Source organism: Chironomus tepperi, unplaced genomic scaffold (assembly GCF_022539635.2).
Source record: "Chironomus tepperi strain 1889 unplaced genomic scaffold, CSIRO-AGI_Ctep_v1 contig_461, whole genome shotgun sequence".
Classification (NCBI taxonomy): domain Eukaryota; kingdom Metazoa; phylum Arthropoda; class Insecta; order Diptera; family Chironomidae; genus Chironomus; species Chironomus tepperi.
Window position 1 is genome coordinate 1039063 of NW_027226583.1, and position 21374 is coordinate 1060436.

General features: G+C 33.5%; 4 protein-coding genes across 4 annotated transcripts in view; 2 read left to right on the top strand and 2 right to left on the bottom strand.

Moving 5' to 3' along the window:
* The first annotated feature begins 1131 nt into the window (after nt 1-1131).
* LOC139099081 (uncharacterized) lies at nt 1132-9713 on the top strand. The gene is made up of 9 exons (XM_070651479.1): nt 1132-1164; nt 1462-1534; nt 5392-5447; nt 6205-7015; nt 7154-7581; nt 7637-7718; nt 7777-8189; nt 8573-9028; nt 9087-9713. The coding sequence occupies exons 2-9, from the start codon at nt 1471-1473 to the stop codon at nt 9513-9515; spliced, it is 2739 nt and encodes a 912-aa protein (XP_070507580.1). The 5' UTR covers nt 1132-1164; nt 1462-1470; the 3' UTR covers nt 9516-9713.
* A 790-nt stretch (nt 9714-10503) lies between these two features.
* Nucleotides 10504-11084, bottom strand: LOC139099132 (protein Abitram). The gene has a single exon (XM_070651533.1). The coding sequence runs from the start codon at nt 11082-11084 to the stop codon at nt 10539-10541; it is 546 nt and encodes a 181-aa protein (XP_070507634.1). The 3' UTR covers nt 10504-10538.
* Nucleotides 11085-11118: 34 nt separating this feature from the next.
* LOC139099133 (COX assembly mitochondrial protein 2 homolog) lies at nt 11119-11681 on the bottom strand. The gene is made up of 2 exons (XM_070651534.1): nt 11515-11681; nt 11119-11286 (listed from the first exon to the last, which is right to left on the bottom strand). Exons 1-2 carry the CDS (start codon nt 11593-11595, stop codon nt 11119-11121), a joined length of 249 nt encoding a protein of 82 aa, XP_070507635.1. The 5' UTR covers nt 11596-11681.
* Nucleotides 11682-19484: 7803 nt separating this feature from the next.
* pip (heparan sulfate 2-O-sulfotransferase pipe) overlaps nt 19485-21374 on the top strand; it is a 97071-nt gene continuing 95181 nt past the window's right edge. The window contains exon 1 of the mRNA XM_070651480.1: nt 19485-19565. Coding sequence (XP_070507581.1) covers nt 19510-19565 — 56 coding nt within the window. The 5' untranslated portion in view covers nt 19485-19509. The remainder of the gene's footprint in view (nt 19566-21374) is intronic.

Consider the following 21374-nt stretch of genomic DNA (forward strand, 5'->3'; position numbering starts at 1 on the left):
GGTTGAAAATGGAGCGTTTTGTCTGTTTGATTGCTGAATGTTCTCGTTGTAGGAATATTATACCCGAACAGCACGTTGCGGTGAATTTAATTTTTTGAGTCCATAGAAATTGTGGCTAGGCACATTGCATTGATATACTTTCGAGGGGACAAGAATATGTTATAATTATTTGTTGGCAAGTTAATGTCCAGTTAATGACTAGTACTAACGAATTTTTGTCCACTTAGGAGTCGGATGTACTCTATCCTAGGTATAGCTCGTAGTCGACTAGAATTTTACATTGAGTCTAGTCGACTTGAATCGAAGAATGCTGTTAGATCATTTAGTTGGCTACTAACAATAGTGTCTATGTCAATAGCTTTTTTCCATTAGTTCTTTGGTCACCTATTCAATCTATTGTCATCTTTATTCAGCTATCACTGGTTTCCTGACAACGCTAATTCTGTTCTTTTTCTAATGGTCTGAAGCTGATAAAGATGACTTTTGAGAGTATTTGACATTTTTTGTTACACTGATTGAATTTGAACCTGTACTGAAATTCTTGTAAAATTTGTTGTTCACATATTACGTAATGCTTTTAAGTGTGGGAAGGACGGTAGATGAGATTTGTTCTGTCTGTTTGCATGGAGATTCTCAAAAAATTACAAAATATTCAAAGTGTTAAATTTTAACCATGCACGGTGAATTTACCAGCTCTATATTCTTGGTCCGTTCATTCTAGCCAACTCTTAGTAAAAACCTCCGGTTTTAACATCTCACATTGTCCAATTATTGGTTTATATCATTAAACTGCTACAATTAAGAAAGAAGTCGAAGTATCCAAACTTCCGAAAATAACTCAAGGGCTGATGGTGGGATTCGAACCCGGTAGTTCAAATTTTGACACCAACTTTCGTAATCCACACTAGCTATCTTGCTATCAAGCACTTTTGCTTTTTACATTTATACAGATTGCTCTATAAGAATCTGAGTATCTCTAGTAATGAGTTGTATGATCATACATAATCATAAAATGCGCCTCTGATCCACATCACCCACAAACGTCACTCCTTATTTAATATTCTCGCGGATTTTCTTCTTTGAAAAAAATTTGCTAGGCAATTTTTTCGATTTTATGCTCCTTATTTTCTTTCAGGTTTGAGGTTTGAGCCGGGACAGATCGAAGTACGCGAACTAGTTTGTATTTTTTTCCATCTTTTTTTTTATTTTATATTTTTTTTTTGTGCCACACGAAAAAGAAAGAAAAAAAAATGAAAATTTCTTCTTATTAATGTCGAAATATCAGAAAAAGTCAAATAAAAAGAAATTTTCAATTTTTCCATTCCTTCGTTTCAGATGTCCCGCAAGTGAAATTTCCTATTTTATCGTGAAAAAAAAAAATATTGTTAAAATTATAAAAATTTAGTGCGAAGGCGTGAAACTTATCATAGCTATAAAGTAAAAAAAAAAACTTATTTTTAGGGACGAAACATGGGACGAATTAGGAGTTTATGGCTCTTTCTCGGACTCGTGTTACTTGCCGTCTCATTTTATGGTAAGTAAGAATTGTCCCCAATTATTGAAGGTGGTTTGATCCAGAGTTGCAAAACAGGCACCTGTGACTGGTAAAAACCGTATAAATTCTTGATAATTTGTATGGTTTTTAAGAAAAACCGTACAAATTCCAAAACCATACAAATTATCAAGAATTTATACAGTTTTTGCCTGTCACAAGTGCCTATTTTGCAACTCTGGTTTGATCATGATGATCACATGACATTGAAATTTCTTCATTCGCCATAAAGGCACTCTTCGTGTGCTTTAGTGTCACCGTACTCGATAAATTAACATTCGAAATGTTAATCGTCGATGCGAATTAATTTTGAAATAATCAGACAATTAACAAGAGAGGAAGTTCTTTTTTTTTTCGTACAGAATGAAGGATTATGCAATGACTTTTTGGCTGAATTTTTTTTCTTTCTTTCTTTTCTTATTAAAAGAAGTAAAATATGAAAAGAAAATGAGCAGAATTTTCCCTCACGAAAATGTATTTTTATAAAGCCAAGAGGAGAAAATATTTGTTCATGTGACGTCATGTACGAGAAGTAGAGCAAGGGAAATTTCTATGTGGATGCTCTTGAAAAGTTTCGCTTTTTCAACTTTTTATCTCTGGATCTGGGAATGCAGTTTATACAGTTGCAAAACAGCATCTGAGATAGGCAAAAACCGTTCAAATTCTTATAAAAACCATACAAATTATCAAAAAACGGTTTTTGATAATTTGTATGGTTTTTTTAATATTTGAACGGTTTTTGCCTGTCACAGAAGACTGTTTTGCAACTCTTCAGCTTACTTGTTTCGCTGTCCGTACAGAACAAGTGTGATCCATGGCCTCCTACAGTTGGTGCCTGAAGCTGGCTCTATTGCTTCTTCTTACTTACTTCCTTGGCTAAGGGCGCCCGTGAACCCATTGCCGCGTTTAAAGAACGTATGTAGACAGCTCTATCTTTCGATAATTTCTGACATATTGGGATATTGAGACCTAGATTCCTTATCAACATATCCAATCCAGGACATTTTCGGACTTCCTCGATCTTTTGCCGTCTGCAAAACTACCATATATAGAGATGGTCGTCTGTTTATATGACCTGCCAAACTCAAGCGATTCACACGAACTATCGTTAGTTACCCCTGGCCAATTACCAATTCCAAGTGTGATACTGTCTCTATTGAAATCTTCTTTCTATGTGTTCTATGGCCTATCGTGGGATCTAAAAATTCGGATAGATATGCAGTTTGTCAGGTGCAAATGTCTTGCTCGATATTATCTAAATCTCGACATTCTCGCTGCTTGTGAGGTCGCCAATATTCTATTTTGTGACTTTTTAAGATAGATTCTATCATTAATTATTAGACTAGACTCAAATGAGTGATATTCAGCTGGTGACAATATATCAAAATTGAAGTGTTATGTTTATACTTGAATTTTAAAATTAATTGTACTGTCTATTATTATTTTAACTGATTCCCGTTCAAAATGAAAATGTTTTGGGATATCATGAAATAACTGAGGTAATTATTTAACTTAAAAGAAGAAGACATTCATTTAAAATTGTAAAGCATTCGCAAAAATGTCTTAAACAATGGTGATTGTAATGTATCAATTTGAGTTGGCAGGGGAATAGGGACATCGCTTACTTTGCTAGCCGTATGGATCAACTGTGGTGTATGGGTTCAATTTCGATAAATTTTCGAAACCGAGACTGGGACTGCAAAAGAATTTCCCAAAGTCTCATCTTCACAAATCTTGAAGTCGAGAATTTAGTGATAACGCGTCAAGCTTGCTCTATCGCTATCCCTTGCCAATTTTAATGAATCTAAAAACTGCACTGCAAGCATTAAAGTTCCGAATGAAACAGACTGCGATTACTCTATCGCTTAATTTTAAATTTGACAAATTTGTGAATCTTACCAAGTTTATAATCATATGTATGGTGAAATAATTGAAGCTTGTTTATTCGGAACTATGGTATATGTCAACAAGTTGTTAGACACGAGTTTGAATTATTTGAGCATTTGGTTTTTAAAAAAGTGACTCCTGAAGAAATCTTAATTTTGACAATTTTAACTTGAAAGACACCGAGACTACAATAGAAAGTTTTCAAGTTTCGATCTCGACAAATCCTATGATTGAAATTGGATCTTGATGTCGAATTAGAGAACCCTTAGTGAATCCCTCAATGTTGATAATATATCTAGAATGTTGATGATATAACCGGAATTCACACAATTTTCATTATGATACAACCAAAACTGTTCCAAAATTGTAATAAGCTTTGAAATAATTGAATAACTACCTCAGATTCATTAGTTTACATTGCTTAATAAGCAGTAGTAAGTATCAATAATTTCAAGAGTCGTTCAAATTATTATACACAATTGATATTTAATCTGAAGAATTTAGAGTAGAGATCTGGTAAAGTTTGATCTCATTTTCTTGTTATGAATTAGAAATGTAAAGGAAAAAGTCTGTTGTATACCTTAATATACATTATGACATACCTTGCATGCCATGATTGAGAAAGATCTAGAGATTGATAATTACTTTAAATTTGTACTTAGTAAAGATGCGTGCATTTAAGAGTAGAGTAAGGTGAGAGCAATCTAGTAGATTTATTGGAGGTGAGCAAGCTTTCAGAGCATGCTCTTTGCCAATTTGTGTGTAGAACTGATCTTTATTATTGTTAATTAGATATATCTGAGATTTTTCAATTTATTCTGATTTCTGACTCATTGCTACGGAAAAATCTCAAGATCCGAACTTATTGAATACTTTCCAAAGATGAGATATTAAGATTTCGTGTACTGTTTTGATTCTGGTTTCATTTCGAAAGTTTGTTATAGCTAAAATGTTTAAAATACGTGATTTCAAGTACTGAATGCAAAGATCATCAACATAAGGCATTCAACAAGCGTTTAAATTGACTAATTGTCCTTATAATTAAACGTAGGACTAACTAACCTTAGAAAAAGACATAAAGTTTGTCATACTTAGAGTTAAGACGCAAAGCTAGTTTTCCTTAGAACTGGACGTTAAGCTAGTCAAATGAAAAATCTGTCTGAATAGTCAGTCGTCCTTGTTACTTACTTACTTATTTCGCTGGTCGTACAGATCAAGTGTGATTCATGGCCCTAATTAAATACACAATTAATAATATCAAGAGCAGTGACATAATAAAGCTGATTTAAAGTAGGAATTGAACCGACATCTGAACAGGCCAAGCGCTACAAAAGCCTAACCTGCTGTTAAATCACGCAAAACTATTACTTCACAGTATATATCAGAAATGTCTACATATGTATGGCATGATGTCAAAATTCTACTTTGTGCTGGCATCACAATGGGTTATGAGTAATGTCTTAGTTCAATCTATATGTAGACCCAATAGAAATATATGTAGATCAATAGGAAAAAAAGCAAACAACCGCCAATATTATTCATCTCTTCCACAAATTTAAAAATACCAAAAAAATCATTCGTACGAGACTTTTGTCATGAACACAATTTGAATTCATATTTTAAATCCTTTTGTGAATCAGCACCTGAAAAAGTCAAACGCAACAGCCACATAAAGTACGATCAAAAGATTGCTTTACAGCCCTCAATTCTTGTTGTAGATTTATATTAAATTTAAATAAAATTTATTTAAATTGTCATCTTTACACTTTCTTGGCTTAAAACTTTGCAGCCGTACCAAAATATAAAAAAATGAAAAATTAATATTGTGGGAAAAAGTACGAAAAAAAATTTGTGCATGTCTAAACTAATAAATTAAATAGATTACTTTTTGCAACATTTCATTTCAACTTTTTCTTACTCTTATTTTATTCTCATTTCGCCTGATTGTTTAGATGTAACTGCTGATGTAATACCATCCGAAAACGAATGTAGGCCGTACATTGAGAAGGTGAGTGTAACTCATTAGTAAATTATTTATGTAATGTCGTCGTGAGCAGTAAGCATTGTGTGAATCCTTGTCATATCGACGCACCCACTCTATGTCAGTGATGGGCAACCTGTGCGCCGCGGGGGCACCTTCGTGGTGGATTCACGACTGGAACGACATGCATTTCTCAAACTGTGTCACAGCACATAGTTTGGTGAACACTGATCTATATCAGTGCTGTTTAAACTTGTTTTTGCTATGGGACACCTTTGGTGGTTAACCACGACATGACATGTAGTTCATGGTATTTCCCAAACTGCAATATTATGTCGCGACACACAGTTTGGACAACACTGCTCCATATTATGATTGAGAGATCGTCTTTCTGGTAGGAATCGAACACTTGAATTCACAATATAGTGATACATATATCCGGTTCGTTGCCTAACCACTCGGCCACAGAGGTATTGCGCTCGCACTGACAAATTCGCCTTTAAATGGCCCGGAAAACAGACCGTTAACAGACAAAGAGCATGCTTTGATGATATAGAAATACCACTACGGTACTACGGTATCTTGAGATTCAGCGGATCCAGCGTGACCCTGATCCCAAGTCAGACTCGATGAAATTTGAATCCAGGCTAGAGTCAAGTTAGGAACCGGATTCGGCCATTTTTACGCCATATGCTTTTCGAGTGCTCAATACCCCAGATTCCACTCTGCTAACACACCACAATTTACACAAAAAATACTTATATTTTCATGTCTCCATCTACAGGCAATTCATGAACTTAAAAATACTGAACCGACAGCGACTGATAATGATTCGATTGAAGATGAGGCGAGCATTGAAACTGTTACGACGTCAGAGGCAGCAGTAGAAACTAATGATGACGAGAAATCTGTAGAAGAAGGAGCTGCTGACGATCAAAAATCCACAGAAGAGGGTGCTGAAGATGACAACAAGTCATCAGAAGCAGGAGATGATGGAAAGGATTCAAAGGAAGAGGATGATCAAAAATCTGGCGAACAAGAATCAGAAACTGACCAAAAGTCAGCCGAAGAAGGTACAGAAGATGATGACAATAAATCTGGAGAGGAAAATGATGACTCAAAAGAGCAAGACGTAGATGGTGACAGCAAGGAAGAGAAATCAGATGATGATAATAACACTCAAGAGCAAGCTGAAGATGGCGACTCAAAGGAGGAAGCTGCTGATGATGACAAAGACTCAAAGGAAGCTGCTGATGATGGCAAAGACTCAAACGAAGAAGCTACAGCTGATGATAAGGACTCAAAGGAAGAAGCCACAACTGATGATGCCGATGATACAAAGGAAGACACAGTTGATGATGACAACGACACCAAGGAAGCTCAAGCTGATGACAATGAGGCTGATAACCAAACAGACGAACAAAAGGATGAAGAATCTGCAGAAGAAGCACAAAAGGCTGAATCAGTAGAAGAAACTGAAAATGTTGCAGCCGAAGAGGATGGTGACTCAAAGGAAGATGAGACTAAATCAGCAGAAGAAGCTACTCAAACTGAAGAGGATACAAAGGAGCAAGAAGTAACTGATGATAATGAAGGTATGTAAATATCCTTATGGTAATGAATAGTTCTTAGCAGAGCTAGATGTCGACTTCTTTATACAAAATCCCAGTCGACATCAAGCTCTGCTTCATACTCAAGAGAATCCATAACTTAATTAATGTAAATCTTTACAGATTCAGCAGAAGAAAAGGTTAGATCAAAGCGTAGCATTGGAGATGAAGCCACGCCAGAAACTGATGACAATGATACTAAGGAGGATGCAGCTGACGACAATGACACTAAGGAAGACACAGCTGAAGCTAATGACACTAAGGAAGACACAGCTGACGACAATGACACTAAGGAAGACACAGCTGAAGCTAATGACACTAAGGAAGATACAGAGGAAGCCAACGACACCAAGGAAGATACAGCAGACGCTAATGACACCAAGGAAGACACAGCTGATGATAATGTTACTAAGGAAGACACAGAGGAGGCTAATGACACAAAGGAAGAAGGATCACAAGAGGAAACAGGCGATGCTGTAGCTGACTCAACTGAGGAAGCTCCAGAACCTGAAAATTCAGAAAATGATGCTGCTGAAGAGGACTTGACATTGGTATGAAGCAATAAGCATGCTTAAGAACTAATAATTTAATTGATTCCTTTATTAGGGATATGAAATTCCAACAAATTTGCGTCCACGTAATCACATTACTGAGTTGTTGGGATTAGATGCCGTGTCATCAATCAAGGGTAAGAAGAATACTATTTTTAATGCATAAAGACTAACTACTTACGAATTAATTCACAGAAAATGCCCTCAAGCAAACTGGCGATGTAATCCTTAAGGAATTGAAGAAGATTTACGACAATGCCATTAAGCCACTTGAAACAATGTACAAATATCGTGAACTTAGCAACAGACATTATGGTGATCCAGAGATCTTCTCAAAACCATTGATTGTCTTCATGGGACCATACTCAGGTGGCAAGTCCACCATCTTGAACTACTTGACTGACAACGAATACAAAGATACCTCAATTAGATCAGGTGCTGAACCATCACCAGCATACTTCAATATTCTTATGCACGGAGATGAACCAGAAGTTCTTGATGGAACTCAATTGGCTGCTGACTGGACATTCTCAGGATTACAAAAGTTCGGACAAGGTCTTAATGATCGCTTGAGAGGTCAAAAGCTTCCCAGCAAGTTGTTAGAACGTGTAAGTATGACTCAGTAGCTGCAAATTTGTTTAAAAACAAATCGAATTATTAGTTTCCGCTATACTGCCTGTATAGCGTCTGTCTAATTACTAACAATTTAATTGTTTTGAAAAACATCAATTCATTAATTATAGTAAACTTTTCATCAACAACATCATCATTATATTCTCATTTTTATGTGGCTGTAATGGCTACTTGTGAGTGAATTTTCGCAAGTGAATATTGTGTGGATGTACATATGCTATTTCATTTATTTGCCGTCACTAAAAATAATCGCGGACTAAAAATAGCACATAAATGTTTTTAAAAGAAAAAATCACCACAAAGCCTGTGATGTAAAATAGTTATTTAATGTCTATTCTCTTTTTATGATCATCATTAGGTCAATATTGTTGAGATTCCCGGTATATTGGAAGTGCGTAAGCAAGTTTCACGTTATTTCCCATTCAATGATGCATGCCAATGGTTCATTGATCGTGCTGATATCATCTTTTTGGTCTATGATCCAGCAAAATTGGATGTTGGTCCAGAAACAGAAGCTATTTTGGATCAATTGAAGGGACGTGAATATCAAACAAGAATTTTATTGAACAAAGGTGATCAAGTTAAGCCTGAAGAACTTCTCCGCGTTCAAGGTGCTTTGATTTGGAACATTTCACCATTGATGTCATCAGCACAGCCACCAGTTATGTATACTGTCTCATTGTGGTCAAATCCCTTCGAGAATGGTGCTCCCGTCCGTTTATTGCAAGCACAAGAACGTGCTATGCTTGCTGATTTACGTGAAGCAATTGATAAGAGAATTGAGAATAAGATTGCTAGTGCTCGTCGCTTTGCTGTAAGTATTATTAAGGGACATGACTTTTTGGTACTTATGACTTTACTTTCTCAATCAGGTACGCATCCGTAATCACGCTAAGATGGTTGACTGCTATCTCACAACTTATTACAATCAGAAGTCACTGTTCAGCAACAAGAAACAAGTTTCCGATAAGATTATCGAACATCCTCAAAATTATAACATTTACGAAGGATTATCGACTCTCACAAATATCTCACGTTACGATCTACCAGATCCAGAAGTCTATTTGGATTTCTTCCGTTTGAATCCACTTTATGAATTCAAGAAATTATCTGAAACTTGCACATACTTTAAAGGCTGTCCAATTAATAAATTAGACATTGCAATTGCTTATGACCTACCAGAGCTTGTAGGAAAATATAAGAAATTACTCGATGAAAATTACGCTAAATTGCGTAAAGAATTCGACGAGAATTGTAATCAGACAACAACTGAGCCACCAGTTAAATTAAATTCTCGATAAAGAACCAAAAATAACTAAGTCATTCAGTAGATTAGCACATTCACTTTATCCACAAAAACAAATAAAATTGTCCATGAAAAATTTTTGAACAAAAAAAATGTGCGAAAAAAATAAAGAAAATTTTTACATTATGTTTTGTGAGAGAGAGAATAAAAGATATGACGATGAGTCATAAAGACACACACATACACACACACACACACACGAATATATAAAAATAACTCTTAAACAGCTGATGTTGATCATAAAATTTTTTTTTTTCTCATAACCACTTTTACCATAAAAATTATTTATAATGAAGATATTTTTTTAGCTAGTCATCATTGAAAAAAAATGTGTAAATTAGGTACTTGCTTCTATCGCCATTATAATTATTCAAGTAGGCGACTAAGACGGATTTTTCTTAATAACGGCTTTTAAGAATTCAAATTTTTTAACGGCTTTCAAAAATTCAAATGTTGTTGCGGTTTTCAGAAAATCAAAATTACTACGACTTTCAAAAATTCAAAATTTTTCAAAAGCTTTCTAAAAATTAAAATTTTTAACGACTTTTGAAAATTCAAATGTTTTAAAAGCTCTTAAAATTTTCAACGGCTTTCAAAAATTTAAATTTTTGAACAGCTTTTATGAATTCAAATTTCTTAACGGCATTCAAAAATTCAAATTTTTTAGAGAAATTTTGACAAAATTTGAATTCGAAAAAATCCGTTAAAATCCTCATCAATCTTTATTAATTTATTTTGTTATCTACTCATACGTATTTATCTCGTTATTTTAAATAAAAAAATCAAATCTATTAAAAATCATGGTGGGTGTTGGTGATTTTTCTAATTGCATCAAGATACTGAAAGAGAGAGAGACACACAAACAATCAAAAAATCATTACACACCGCAGACATAGACAACGATGAACAATAAATTAATTAAAATGTGTTATTAAAAATTTGAGATTGTAAAAAAAGTTAAAATTGAAATAAAAATGTTGATTTTTTTTTTCCAAAATTTTATTAATTGAGGATTTCTTTATGATGGGACATACTCGGTCTCATTGACAAGTGATTCCTTTTCTTTTCCAATGTTGGAGATTTTTGGCAAAACGACAGCAATATAGCCATGTCCTTCATGTTCCAACTTCTTCATGTCATCATGCAGACGTTCATTTACTTCCAACAATTTACCGCCAACACAGCTGAACACTTTATATTCAGTTCCATCGACAGTTTTGATGATTGCTATTGTTGTATTCTTTTGAAGATTCATGGCACCTTTCTTGTGCTTCCCTTTCACTTGATTTTGACTGCGATCGCAATTTCCAATGTCATAATTGATGCTTTCAATGCCTTTTTTAAATGCAATGTGACTTTTGGCGATTGACACTAGACATACTCCATTGGTATGGAATAATATCAAGTGATCTTCATTGTCACCGTTCTCTGATGTCCTTTTGCAATAGAATCGTGTGAAATAGCGATCGACAACCGATGGAAATGGCTTACTTTCATCAATATATGTTGTTATTGACGGAATATTCTCATCATATTCATCCTCATTAAGATAATATTTATCCATAACTTTATGTACTACTAATGCTTTATACTACTATTTACTGCTTGGCTTGCTCCTCCTGTCGCATACGCTCGTAAACTTTCTGTCTATTTATTTTTGATTGCTCAAAGTTTTTCTTTCTATTATCAGCTAATTCCTTCTTTAGACACCTTTGGACTAGTCTATCGATATCACTACAAGCACCGAGAAACTTTTGGAACTTTTTCTGTAATTAAATTAATGGAAATTGTGTTAGAAATTGCAAATTATTTATTGCACTGGATCTTGAAAGATCCAGAAATATTTTAAATTATTAAAACTCATTAATTATACTATTTTCTAATTAACAAGGAATCGTTCAATGCTTATCAATTAAATTCTACTCAAAATAAGCTTAATTAAACAAAATTTAGCCTAAAATTGTAAAACATTTAAAAAAAGTCAATAAACTTACAGTTTCGTGACATTCCTTCAACTGACTAATCAGTTCGTTACATTCAGGAGTATGTAAATGCGATGATAAATCAGGATGCATTTAAAATCACTTATTAATTTATTGAAATTTTAATGAATTTCAACTTTTTTCGTGAATATTACAAACGCGTTGATTGTTTGTAAACATTCAAGGGTTGGACACTTAACAGTTATTTTGAAGTTTTTAAATTATTGATGATTTTTATGGTTTTTAAGCTGTGCTGAATTCTATAATAGGACAACCATGAAAGGCTCGTGGTGTGTTATTAGAGGAACATACAAAACATGATATATTGTGGAATAAATTCAATAATTCACAGAGTGTCCAATCCTTGCACAAATCAGCTGTTAAAAAATGAACTGAAATGAAATGAACATTTTCAAATTATTTTTGACCGTTAAATATATTTCAATTCTTCCAGACTTATCGATTTATTTAATCTTTTTAAAATAATATATAGTAAGGCACAAGGATATAATAATGAAAATTGTATTCATAAGTTGCATACACAATTGTCAATTACTAATCATGTCAAATGATGTTTAATATTTTATGAATTACTCTTGGGGTAATGATAACAATAATGTCAAAAGTAATTTAACTTAACATGTAAATTGAATATAATGGAATTATGGTAACTAGATGAAGAATATTTTATATATTCTAAATTGCATTAGAAAACTTTTTGAATTATGTCTAATAATAATAATAATAATATGATTACATGTAATTTTCATGACATTAAATTATCATCAATCTGATTGTGATTGAAGGCTCGTAAGCTATCCCTTTTAAATATGTCATTAGTGTGCATAATGAAAATAAATTAATTGAGAATCTAATGAATAAATCATTTATAATATGACTATGTCATGTAAATTATCAGGAATTGCGTTGACAGAGTGATAATGTGTGTAGAACTTGATTGCTTCATGTTAGGAATCTAATCTTTAAGGTAAAATGTTGTGAATTGAAGTCAGAGGGTGGAAATTAGTAAAGGATATCCTCTAATTAAATAATTATTGCCTGGTTACATTATTGGATCTTATATTCTGTATCTTGAATTCACTTTGAAGAAGATTGTCCAAAAAAGCAGAGGAAGTAGGGAAGTTTAACCTCAAAAAAACACCTTTTCCTCCTGAATATGCTCTAATCGCTGATCCTACCACTCCACCCTGGATTCGCTCCTATTACTCAGCTTATCTCTTAACTCTGGATACGCTCCTATCGCTCGTCCCATCCCTCCACTCTGGATACGCTCCTATCGCTCGTCCCATCCCTTCACTCTGGATACACTCTATTGATCGTTCCATCCCTCCTCTCTGGATACGTCCCAATCGCTCGTCTCATTCCTCCACTCTGGATACGCTCCAATCGCTCGTCCCATCCATTTTCCTTGGATATGCTTCTATCGCTCATTCCACCCATCTACTTTGAATACGCTCCTATCCCTCGTCTCCCAGCTTCAACTTTCTCCAATAACATAACCTCAAAAAAATCCCACCCAAAACATCAACACTGGAGTTATCAGTCGCAAAATTCATATTAATATTAATTCTGTTATAGCTCAATAAATCCAAAAAGATGTTCGAGTCATTGAACCTACAGTGCGACAACTTGCAAACATGATTGTGAAACATCCAACAAATAATTTTGTTTTATCATATATGCACATTCTTTTGCAGCTGACAACATCATGTAATTAATTTTACATGCTGTTTTTTTAAAAAATATAAAAAAAATAAATATCGTACGAAAAAAAAAGAGTGTAGGGGCAATAACATTAAACTAACGCATGTGTAGCATATTATTTTTTTCACTTTCAGCATAAAAAAAAAGTTTCTGTGCTGCAATGTTTAAATGTTTACTAGAAACGTGAATTTATTATTCATATGTCAACATATAATCACGTCACAGGCATGATGATGATGATTACGTAGCGTAAGTATTTTCTGGCCTATTTCTATAGCTTTATGCACATGACACAATTAAAAGCTTTTAGGTATCTAATGAAATTTGCATAATTTTCTGCTGAAATCTTTCTTTTTTTAAGAGTTAAAATGCTTAAATTTGTGTCATGTTAAGAATATTTCAATGCTCACTTCAACACAAAGTGCTCTTGTCAAATAAACAACAAAGTTTTAGAAAGTAACAAGGCAGAATTTGAATATGAAAGCATGTTTTTGAGTGATTTTAGTCATTATTAAATTGGATTACATTTTAACGGTAATTTGTAATTTGAAATAAATTCTAAGGTGTGTAGTTTCACATCCCGATTACTTTGTTTTGGTTTTTCAGTCAATTTTCAAAATTTAAATATTTAATCCCAATTTATCTCAATTTTTATCAAATTAGACCAGAATCCAGCACATCTCAGCCACACAATCATCAACAACCAGACAAAGTTCTCACAAAAACTCAAATCCACAAATTAAAGCTCATTGAAACGTGAAACCTCGCAAGGATTTGAAATTTGATGCCTTAAAAGGCAAAGATAAACAGAGATAAAAAAGTACGTACGCAAAAAAGAGTGGTTGAAAGTAGAATAAAAACCACTTTTTCTGCCGCACTTCATCGCAACAAAATATTGACACATAAAATTCGATATTACCAGTGAATTCGCGCGCTTTACTAATATTTGCTCTCGTGAAACCACCGCTGTATTTGCATAATGAATGATTTTTATCCACAATTGTACACCAAATTCGTTACTCGTCACAATTCTACGGCATGACATAGATATATAAAAATATTGATTATTCCACAACATTTGACCAAATGTGATATTTACTACTGATTGAGTGAACGTAAAACCTGTAGTAATTAATTTTATATCAACAATATCCAATACCTGATAATCAATCAACAGATGGTGTTTGATAAATACTTTTAGACATTGATGAATGTCATTAGAATCTGCTGAAGTAGGATTAGTACGGCAATTGAATTAGTATGATGATCTTGATTCTAGTGGATCTAATGTTAAGGGCACTTAAGCTACATCATTGGATGAAAGAGTGTCAGATAAATGTGCGGACAGGCAATTTGTATAACAAAGGTGACAGAGCCAGCAACAGAGTCAGATGGAAAGGCTTTTGTTGTAATATACGCTCCACATTGGAACAGGGTTGCAGCAAGTATATAAGTAAGTAAGATTTATCCAGGCTATATCCAAGCATTATAATCTAGTTCCGTTGTGGGATCCTTTTCTACGCATGACACACCTCAGTTCCTGTAGAATCTCTTTTAAGAAAGGGATGACTTCCTGGATAGCAAAAGATCACGTGGATGTCCATCATCGTCTTCAGACATTCCCTAAGCGCGGCAATGGGCCCTCGTACGCCCCTGCCAAGGAGGTAAGTAAATAAGTAAGGATGTCCAAAGAACTCATGAAAGAAAGCTTTTGAGTGGCTGTAGAGACAGTATAGCACATGGAATCGGAAATTGGCAATCGGTAGTCAGCTATAGAGCTAGTTTAGGAGACCATGGATCTGTTCGGCCAGCGAAGCAAGTAAGTAACCGCCTCAGCTTCATGTGCCACGCCACACAGGTTGCCAACCACTGATTTATCTAAACTGAAGCTGTAAAAATTTGCAAACGACTGATTATCACCTTCTGGATCATTCTTAACAATCTTAATGAATGTGCGAAACTATAACAGTACGACATCGTTCATTGACATTACTAAGCCACTTAGCACATCCAAAATAAAATCTTTGACCGTGACAGAACAAGAGAAGAAGTAAAATTGTTCAGTTCAAAATGCAAAGTGATGTCTTTAAGAGAATTAAATTGAATAACCTATTTACAAAAGCCATCATCAGGTACCGCACAATAATAGAAAGTATATGCTGAACACTGAGAAAACACGAGTCATACATTCAGAAGCAGAACACAAAATTTAATAATATCTTTAAATATAAGAATTACATGGAGTGACACATATTTTTCTTAACACAATTTAAGCATGTAAATAATAAGCATGTTAAGTCTGAAATATCACAGAATAATATTTAAATACAGCTAATTTTAATGGATGACATAAACCACAAGAAGGAGGTAAAGAATAACGTAATGAAATGCCACAGAAGAGAAGAGAATTTCTTTTGTTCTTTTTTTGTTGCTCTTTCTCTTCCGCATGAAGAGATGAACGCTGCAAAAAAAAGTTTGAAGACATACTTAACAGTGTTGAGTATCAAGATTCTATAAATGGTATTTAAGATGTTATGTCGTGGGTATAATAGACTAATTTTTTTGTGTATAATAATGCTGACCTGAAGAAATGTTTGAAGATAACGGAAATGTTTTGCCGATTTTTGGGTATAAAGGCATTAAAAATGTGGGGACGTTTGTAAATGACGTCTTCTAATGCACAAATTTTACTTAACCTCAAAATTTATTTTTAGCAACCATTGAAATAATCGAAAAAAATCTAAAATTTTAGATTATTTTTAAACAGAAATCAAAGTCAACTGGATTTCTCTCCGGTTCATTTAAAACTGAATAAAATGAACGTGTAACGATTTCTGCTGGCACTTGTGAAGTATAACATTTCAAACAAATTTCAAATTACGAATTTTCCATTATTTTTAAACAGAGATCGAAGTCAACTTGATTTAGCTCAGATTCGCTCAAAACTGATTAAAACGAACGTGGAATTATTTCTGCTAGCACTTTTGAAGTATAAAATTTCAAACAAATTTCTAAAACTCAATTTTTCCACATAACCTAATAACTGAACTGCCCCAAAGTGAATCTTCAATACAAATTCCATCACCAACCCTGGTAAGTACACTCCAATAATGCATAGTAATGATAGTAATAATCATATCATATTACGTAAACAAGAAGAAGTTCAACAACCTCGTGTAAAAGTTTTACTTTATTAAAAATACATGAAAAAAATCTTGTATAAATAGGTCACCGCATGTCAATTTGTTGTTCTTTATGTATACAATCTGTATAAATGATATAAAAAATTGAATTAAATTACAGGTTTAAGGCTGAACATATAATAATGTTTATTATCTTGTTGTCATTACTTCAAACACCGGTCAGGTCACGAATATTTGAAGAGAACTGGAACTAATATTATGATATCAATTGGCTTATATCTCGTTACTAATTGTGCTGGTTTAGAAGAAATTAAGAAGAGTATTTTCAAGCAGGTTCCATTCAAAAAAATTTGTTGAAAATATTGTCATCATTACTGTCACGTCGCAATTGCTATTTCCATGATATTCTATGGCACACTGCTATAAATCTCCAGCATGCTGACCCAAAAAAAGAGGTGTTCAAGACAAAAGAGAACCTCAAGAGACTATTTTAAATATAGGTGAGTGCATAAGAAGTATATTTGAACAATGTAAAAACAAGTATAAATGTGGTCAGATGTGACCGACGGAAGCGCATTTCCCAAATTTAATTAACTTTCTGCTGCACCAACCAATTTGGTTTTTCGGCGGTCACTTATATAGACTATTACACACAATAAGACAGACTAGAATTACAGACGGACAAACTGACAAACAAACGGACGGACAAACAAAAGGACCAATGGACGAACAAACGGAAGGACAAACGAACGGACAAACGGACGGACAAACGGACAGACAAACGAACGGACAAACGGACGGACAAACGGACAGACAATCGGACGGATAAACGGGCGGATAAACGGACGGACAAACGAACAGACGGACAAAATGCGGACAATTGTATCTTTTCCTGTTACTAAAATGCACTAAAAAGTTACATATTTTGGGTACGCTAAGCAAAGGAAATAGCTTAAGATAACATTTTCATTTCTCTACACTTCCCATGCTGTTTCTAAGCATTTTCATTATTCTATTTCATTTATCTCTTTCTTTTCTTTCATTCTCACTACATCAACATTACATTACATTTTATTTTCACAAAAATTGACCATTCAGCGGTTCATTAGCCCAATTACCTCTTCTTTAATTCATATCTTGATTAAATCTCAGCTCGATTACGCGAAAATCTACAGCGATGATGATTTTTTATAAAATTAAATTTAATATAAGGTTTGAACTTCCACGTGGTGTTTTATTTGGGGGTATTCAGGTGTGGGATTTGAGGTGTCATTCTAAATTAAGTTGATTATGTCAATTAAATTAAACAATTGTCAATGTCAAGTCAATATCAATATGTAAATATGTATCTGTTTACATTTGTTTTGTTGGAGAAGGGGTTCGATTCCCATGACAGGCTTTAATTACTCAATAATTTTAATTAAACATAATTAGATTCTTATCTGTTCTTTAGTGACTTATAGTTAAAAGTAAGCAATTCTGGACAATTCTGAACAGGTTTCTTATTAGAAATACGAGTTCTCGAGACCGTGACCAAAATTTCATCAAACTGAGACTGAAACCCTACTTAGCACTAGACATATTACTGATCACATAAAAAGCAATCCATTTAGGAAGGTGTTTATAATCATGTTGATACCACGGCGGCGAGGTGGCAGTATAGTTAGAACAAAGTAGTAGCCACACTTAAGATTTGGTTGTTTTTGTCAAGTGACTGCCATTTAGTTCCAAATATGTATACTGCAAACCTCACCATTTATTATTAAAAGATTATCTATTATTGAAGGCATGTATAGAAGAGTTGAGTGAAAATATAGCATGCAAGTGAAGGAAGGGGGTAACAACCAATCTTTGCCATGATATCAAAAACTATTCTTTAAAAAAGCTAGACTTGATCTACACATCACATTCACTTCTCTTTATTAAATTCTTCCAAAAAACCTTAATCTTTCGCACGGAAGTGCCACAATTCAAAAGAAATACAGTAAGAGAAAGACCTCTTGCGGGAGATAATTGAGTAAGAGAGCTTAACTGCAATGAAGTGAGCCAACCATTAGTCTAAGTCGGTTTTTTCATCTATGAGTAAAAAGAAGTAAGAAAGAAAGAAAAAAAGAACTAAACAAAAACGCCAACACCGTGCTGAGATCTAAAAATCTGTTGCGAGCAAATGATAAGCAATAGGTAGGAACAGAAGAAAAAAAACGAAATAAAGTTAAGACATTTAAAGAGCGAAAGATTTGAAATGAAATTTGAAATAAGTAGAGAAAGAGAGAGAGAGAATTGTCGTAATAAACTTAAAGCAGCAGCAGCAGACACAAGAGCAACAACAACAAAAATGAGTAATAAGAAAACGTGAAAAATAGTAATATTATTTAAGCCGACAACAACAAAAATAAATATCGTCGAAAAAAAAAAGAAGGTAAAAAAAATTGTAATTGCAGACACAAGAGCTTTATTTCTTACTATAACTCAGTCACTTATACGCTTCAAAGTCGTTCGGTTCGCGCTCAACACAATCTTTTTTTTCTTTTCTATTCGCTACAAATCGTGTGGCTGAATTTTGTGTGTTCTTTTGTGCTGACCATAAATGAAATTTAATTGGACATAAAATAATATAAATTCTGGAAAATCTGCTGGCTGGATGGCAATGAATTAGACTCATCTAGAGATTTTTCTGTTCCTTTCCTGATAATTCGAATGAAAAAAAAAATTCAGCTTAATTGCTGCTGGTTCCAATAAAAAAAATCATAACATTCGGTCAATTTAATATCAAAGTGTAATTAATATAAAAGAAGTGAATTCGAAAGTACCGTAAGCAAAATTTTGTGCTGATCAATCGGAAGATATTTTCTATTTACATAAACAATCAAGGCACTGTTCACATGTGAAAACGAGGCATATCCAAAAAAATAAAGAGTTTTCGCAGAGTGTCAAAGAACAAAAGACTTTGTGTACATACTTAAGTGCTAAAAGTGCTATTAATCAAGACAAGAAAGTGTCCCACGGTGTGAAATTTTACCTCAATTTTATTTTTGGGAGTATATCCATCAACATATACATGCTTTAATCCACAATTCATTCAATTGCATTCTCAAAATATTATAAAGCATAAAAAACTTCTTGACGACATTCATTCTAAATGCAAATGGATTTATTTTTCAAATCAAGTCGGAGAATGATGCTGTTCCCGAAACGGTAAGTGACTGATAAAGAATAAAAAATTATTATTTTGCACACAAAAGAATCTCCTCAAAATGAGGTTCATTCAACTTTCGCACTTTTTTTTCTCGTCGTCGTCGACGTTTGTTGTTGCTGCTTAATGCTTAACAGATTCAATCACATTTTATGCACATTGGTTTAATTTCTGGAAAGCGTACCATTTTCAGATGTTTTGTGATAAAAATATATAGGAAGTTGAAATAGTTCTTGTGGGATTCGATTGGGGGATTAGAGCGCATTATTTTTATGTTTTAGACAGTTAGAATCAGATTTTTAGAAAATCGAAAGATTTTTCTATTTGAATAGTTTTTTAATTTTTTATATGAATTGAACTAAATTGAATATTTAACTTAAATTCAAATTTTATAAGTGAAAAGCAAAAGTCAGACTCTATCGCAAAAATCAAGATTTCTACGACTCTTACGATAGTGTCTGATCATTGGTTAAAAGTTTGGTAATGACCCAATTTTGATTCTGGAATCGATTTCTATGACGGAGGAACGACACAAAGCAATACGGCTGCATTATTGGCATGACATAAGGTTTACCATTTCACCAAACCAAGTGTGTCGTACCAGTAGTGCACCTTTCAAAAACCGTGTTGAACCTTGAGTTTCTCGAAGTTTCGGGTTTGACAAATTATTGAGACTGAGACTAGGAAGCTTTGGTTTCGGAAGGAGAGTATTGATTAGCAAAGGTTTGAGGGATAATTTGGTACGATATTTTGAGAGAAAAATTCAATCCTTCTTAATTTTTATGTTTAATTCGAATCACTAACCACCTCCCAAATTTCTGGGTATGCTCCTTAGTCTCGGTATCGAGAACTCTTAGTCGTAACGGACCACCACTCGAGAAATCAATCCCTATGGCTAAATGCTTCAGAATGCTCCAATATTAGATTATAAGTGTGTTACTTTATACTTGCTGTTACAAGAAGTTTTCAAAAGTAATGAAAGGTAGCTTTGTAAATTGAAAATAATATTGCAATTCCTCGACCAGACAAGGAACTTGTTCATAAGTATGCTTACAAAATTGCTCGATTATTCTGATTGAATATACTTATATTAACGCACATTTGATGTGAGTGTGCTCATTGTTTGTTAGGATTCCTAACTTAGGAATAATTAAGCAACTCTCCTAAAACCAAGCCCCTCACAATATTATCATTCCTCACCAATCTAGTCTGGCAAAATGAAGTCATCAACTACATCTATGTTCAAATCAGCACCATTCAAAAAATTCTTCTCTTGACTTTCAATTTTACCATTTTTGCATTCATTCATTCATTCACTTTCTTCCTTTACAATTTTTCAATCTATTGTTAAAGACTGTCATCATTTCTTACATTTTGCATAAATTCAATTGACAAATACATCGAAGCAACGAGCTGAATAACTTTTTATTGTTCGATAGAAATTTTTTCTATTTTTGATAGATTAGATATTGAGTGAGTAATTTTACACTTAATTGAATTCCATTAAATCATCACAAAAAAAAATGTAATTTCGTCTATAAAATTCTTTTATGCTATTGTGCATGCAGAAATCCCTTTAAATTTACATTCTTGCTGTAAAATATTTATCTATCTCTGACTGAATATGTATGCATGATATTTTTGTGAATTGCACAATGGAAATTGCTTGTGGGTTTGGAATATTTTTGGATTTTTGGATATGAGAAAGTAAAGGAATTGAGTTATTTTCAGCTTTTTATCTACATATTAAAATTTTGTGTCGGATAGTTTTGTAAAATTGAAAATGATTGAAATACTTTTTTTTTTTTGCC

Coding starts and splice junctions, on each gene's coding strand:
- LOC139099133 (XM_070651534.1), bottom strand. CDS start 11,595: ATGCATCCTGATTTATCATCGCATTTACATACTCCTGAATGTAACGAA. Junction 11,287..11,514: donor TGAAGGAATGTCACGAAACT/GTAAGTTTATTG, acceptor ATTTAATTACAG/AAAAAGTTCCAAAAGTTTCT.
- LOC139099132 (XM_070651533.1), bottom strand. CDS start 11,084: ATGGATAAATATTATCTTAATGAGGATGAATATGATGAGAATATTCCG.
- LOC139099081 (XM_070651479.1), top strand. CDS start 1,471: ATGGGACGAATTAGGAGTTTATGGCTCTTTCTCGGACTCGTGTTACTT. Junction 1,535..5,391: donor ACTTGCCGTCTCATTTTATG/GTAAGTAAGAAT, acceptor CTGATTGTTTAG/ATGTAACTGCTGATGTAATA. Junction 7,719..7,776: donor TGCCGTGTCATCAATCAAGG/GTAAGAAGAATA, acceptor ATTAATTCACAG/AAAATGCCCTCAAGCAAACT.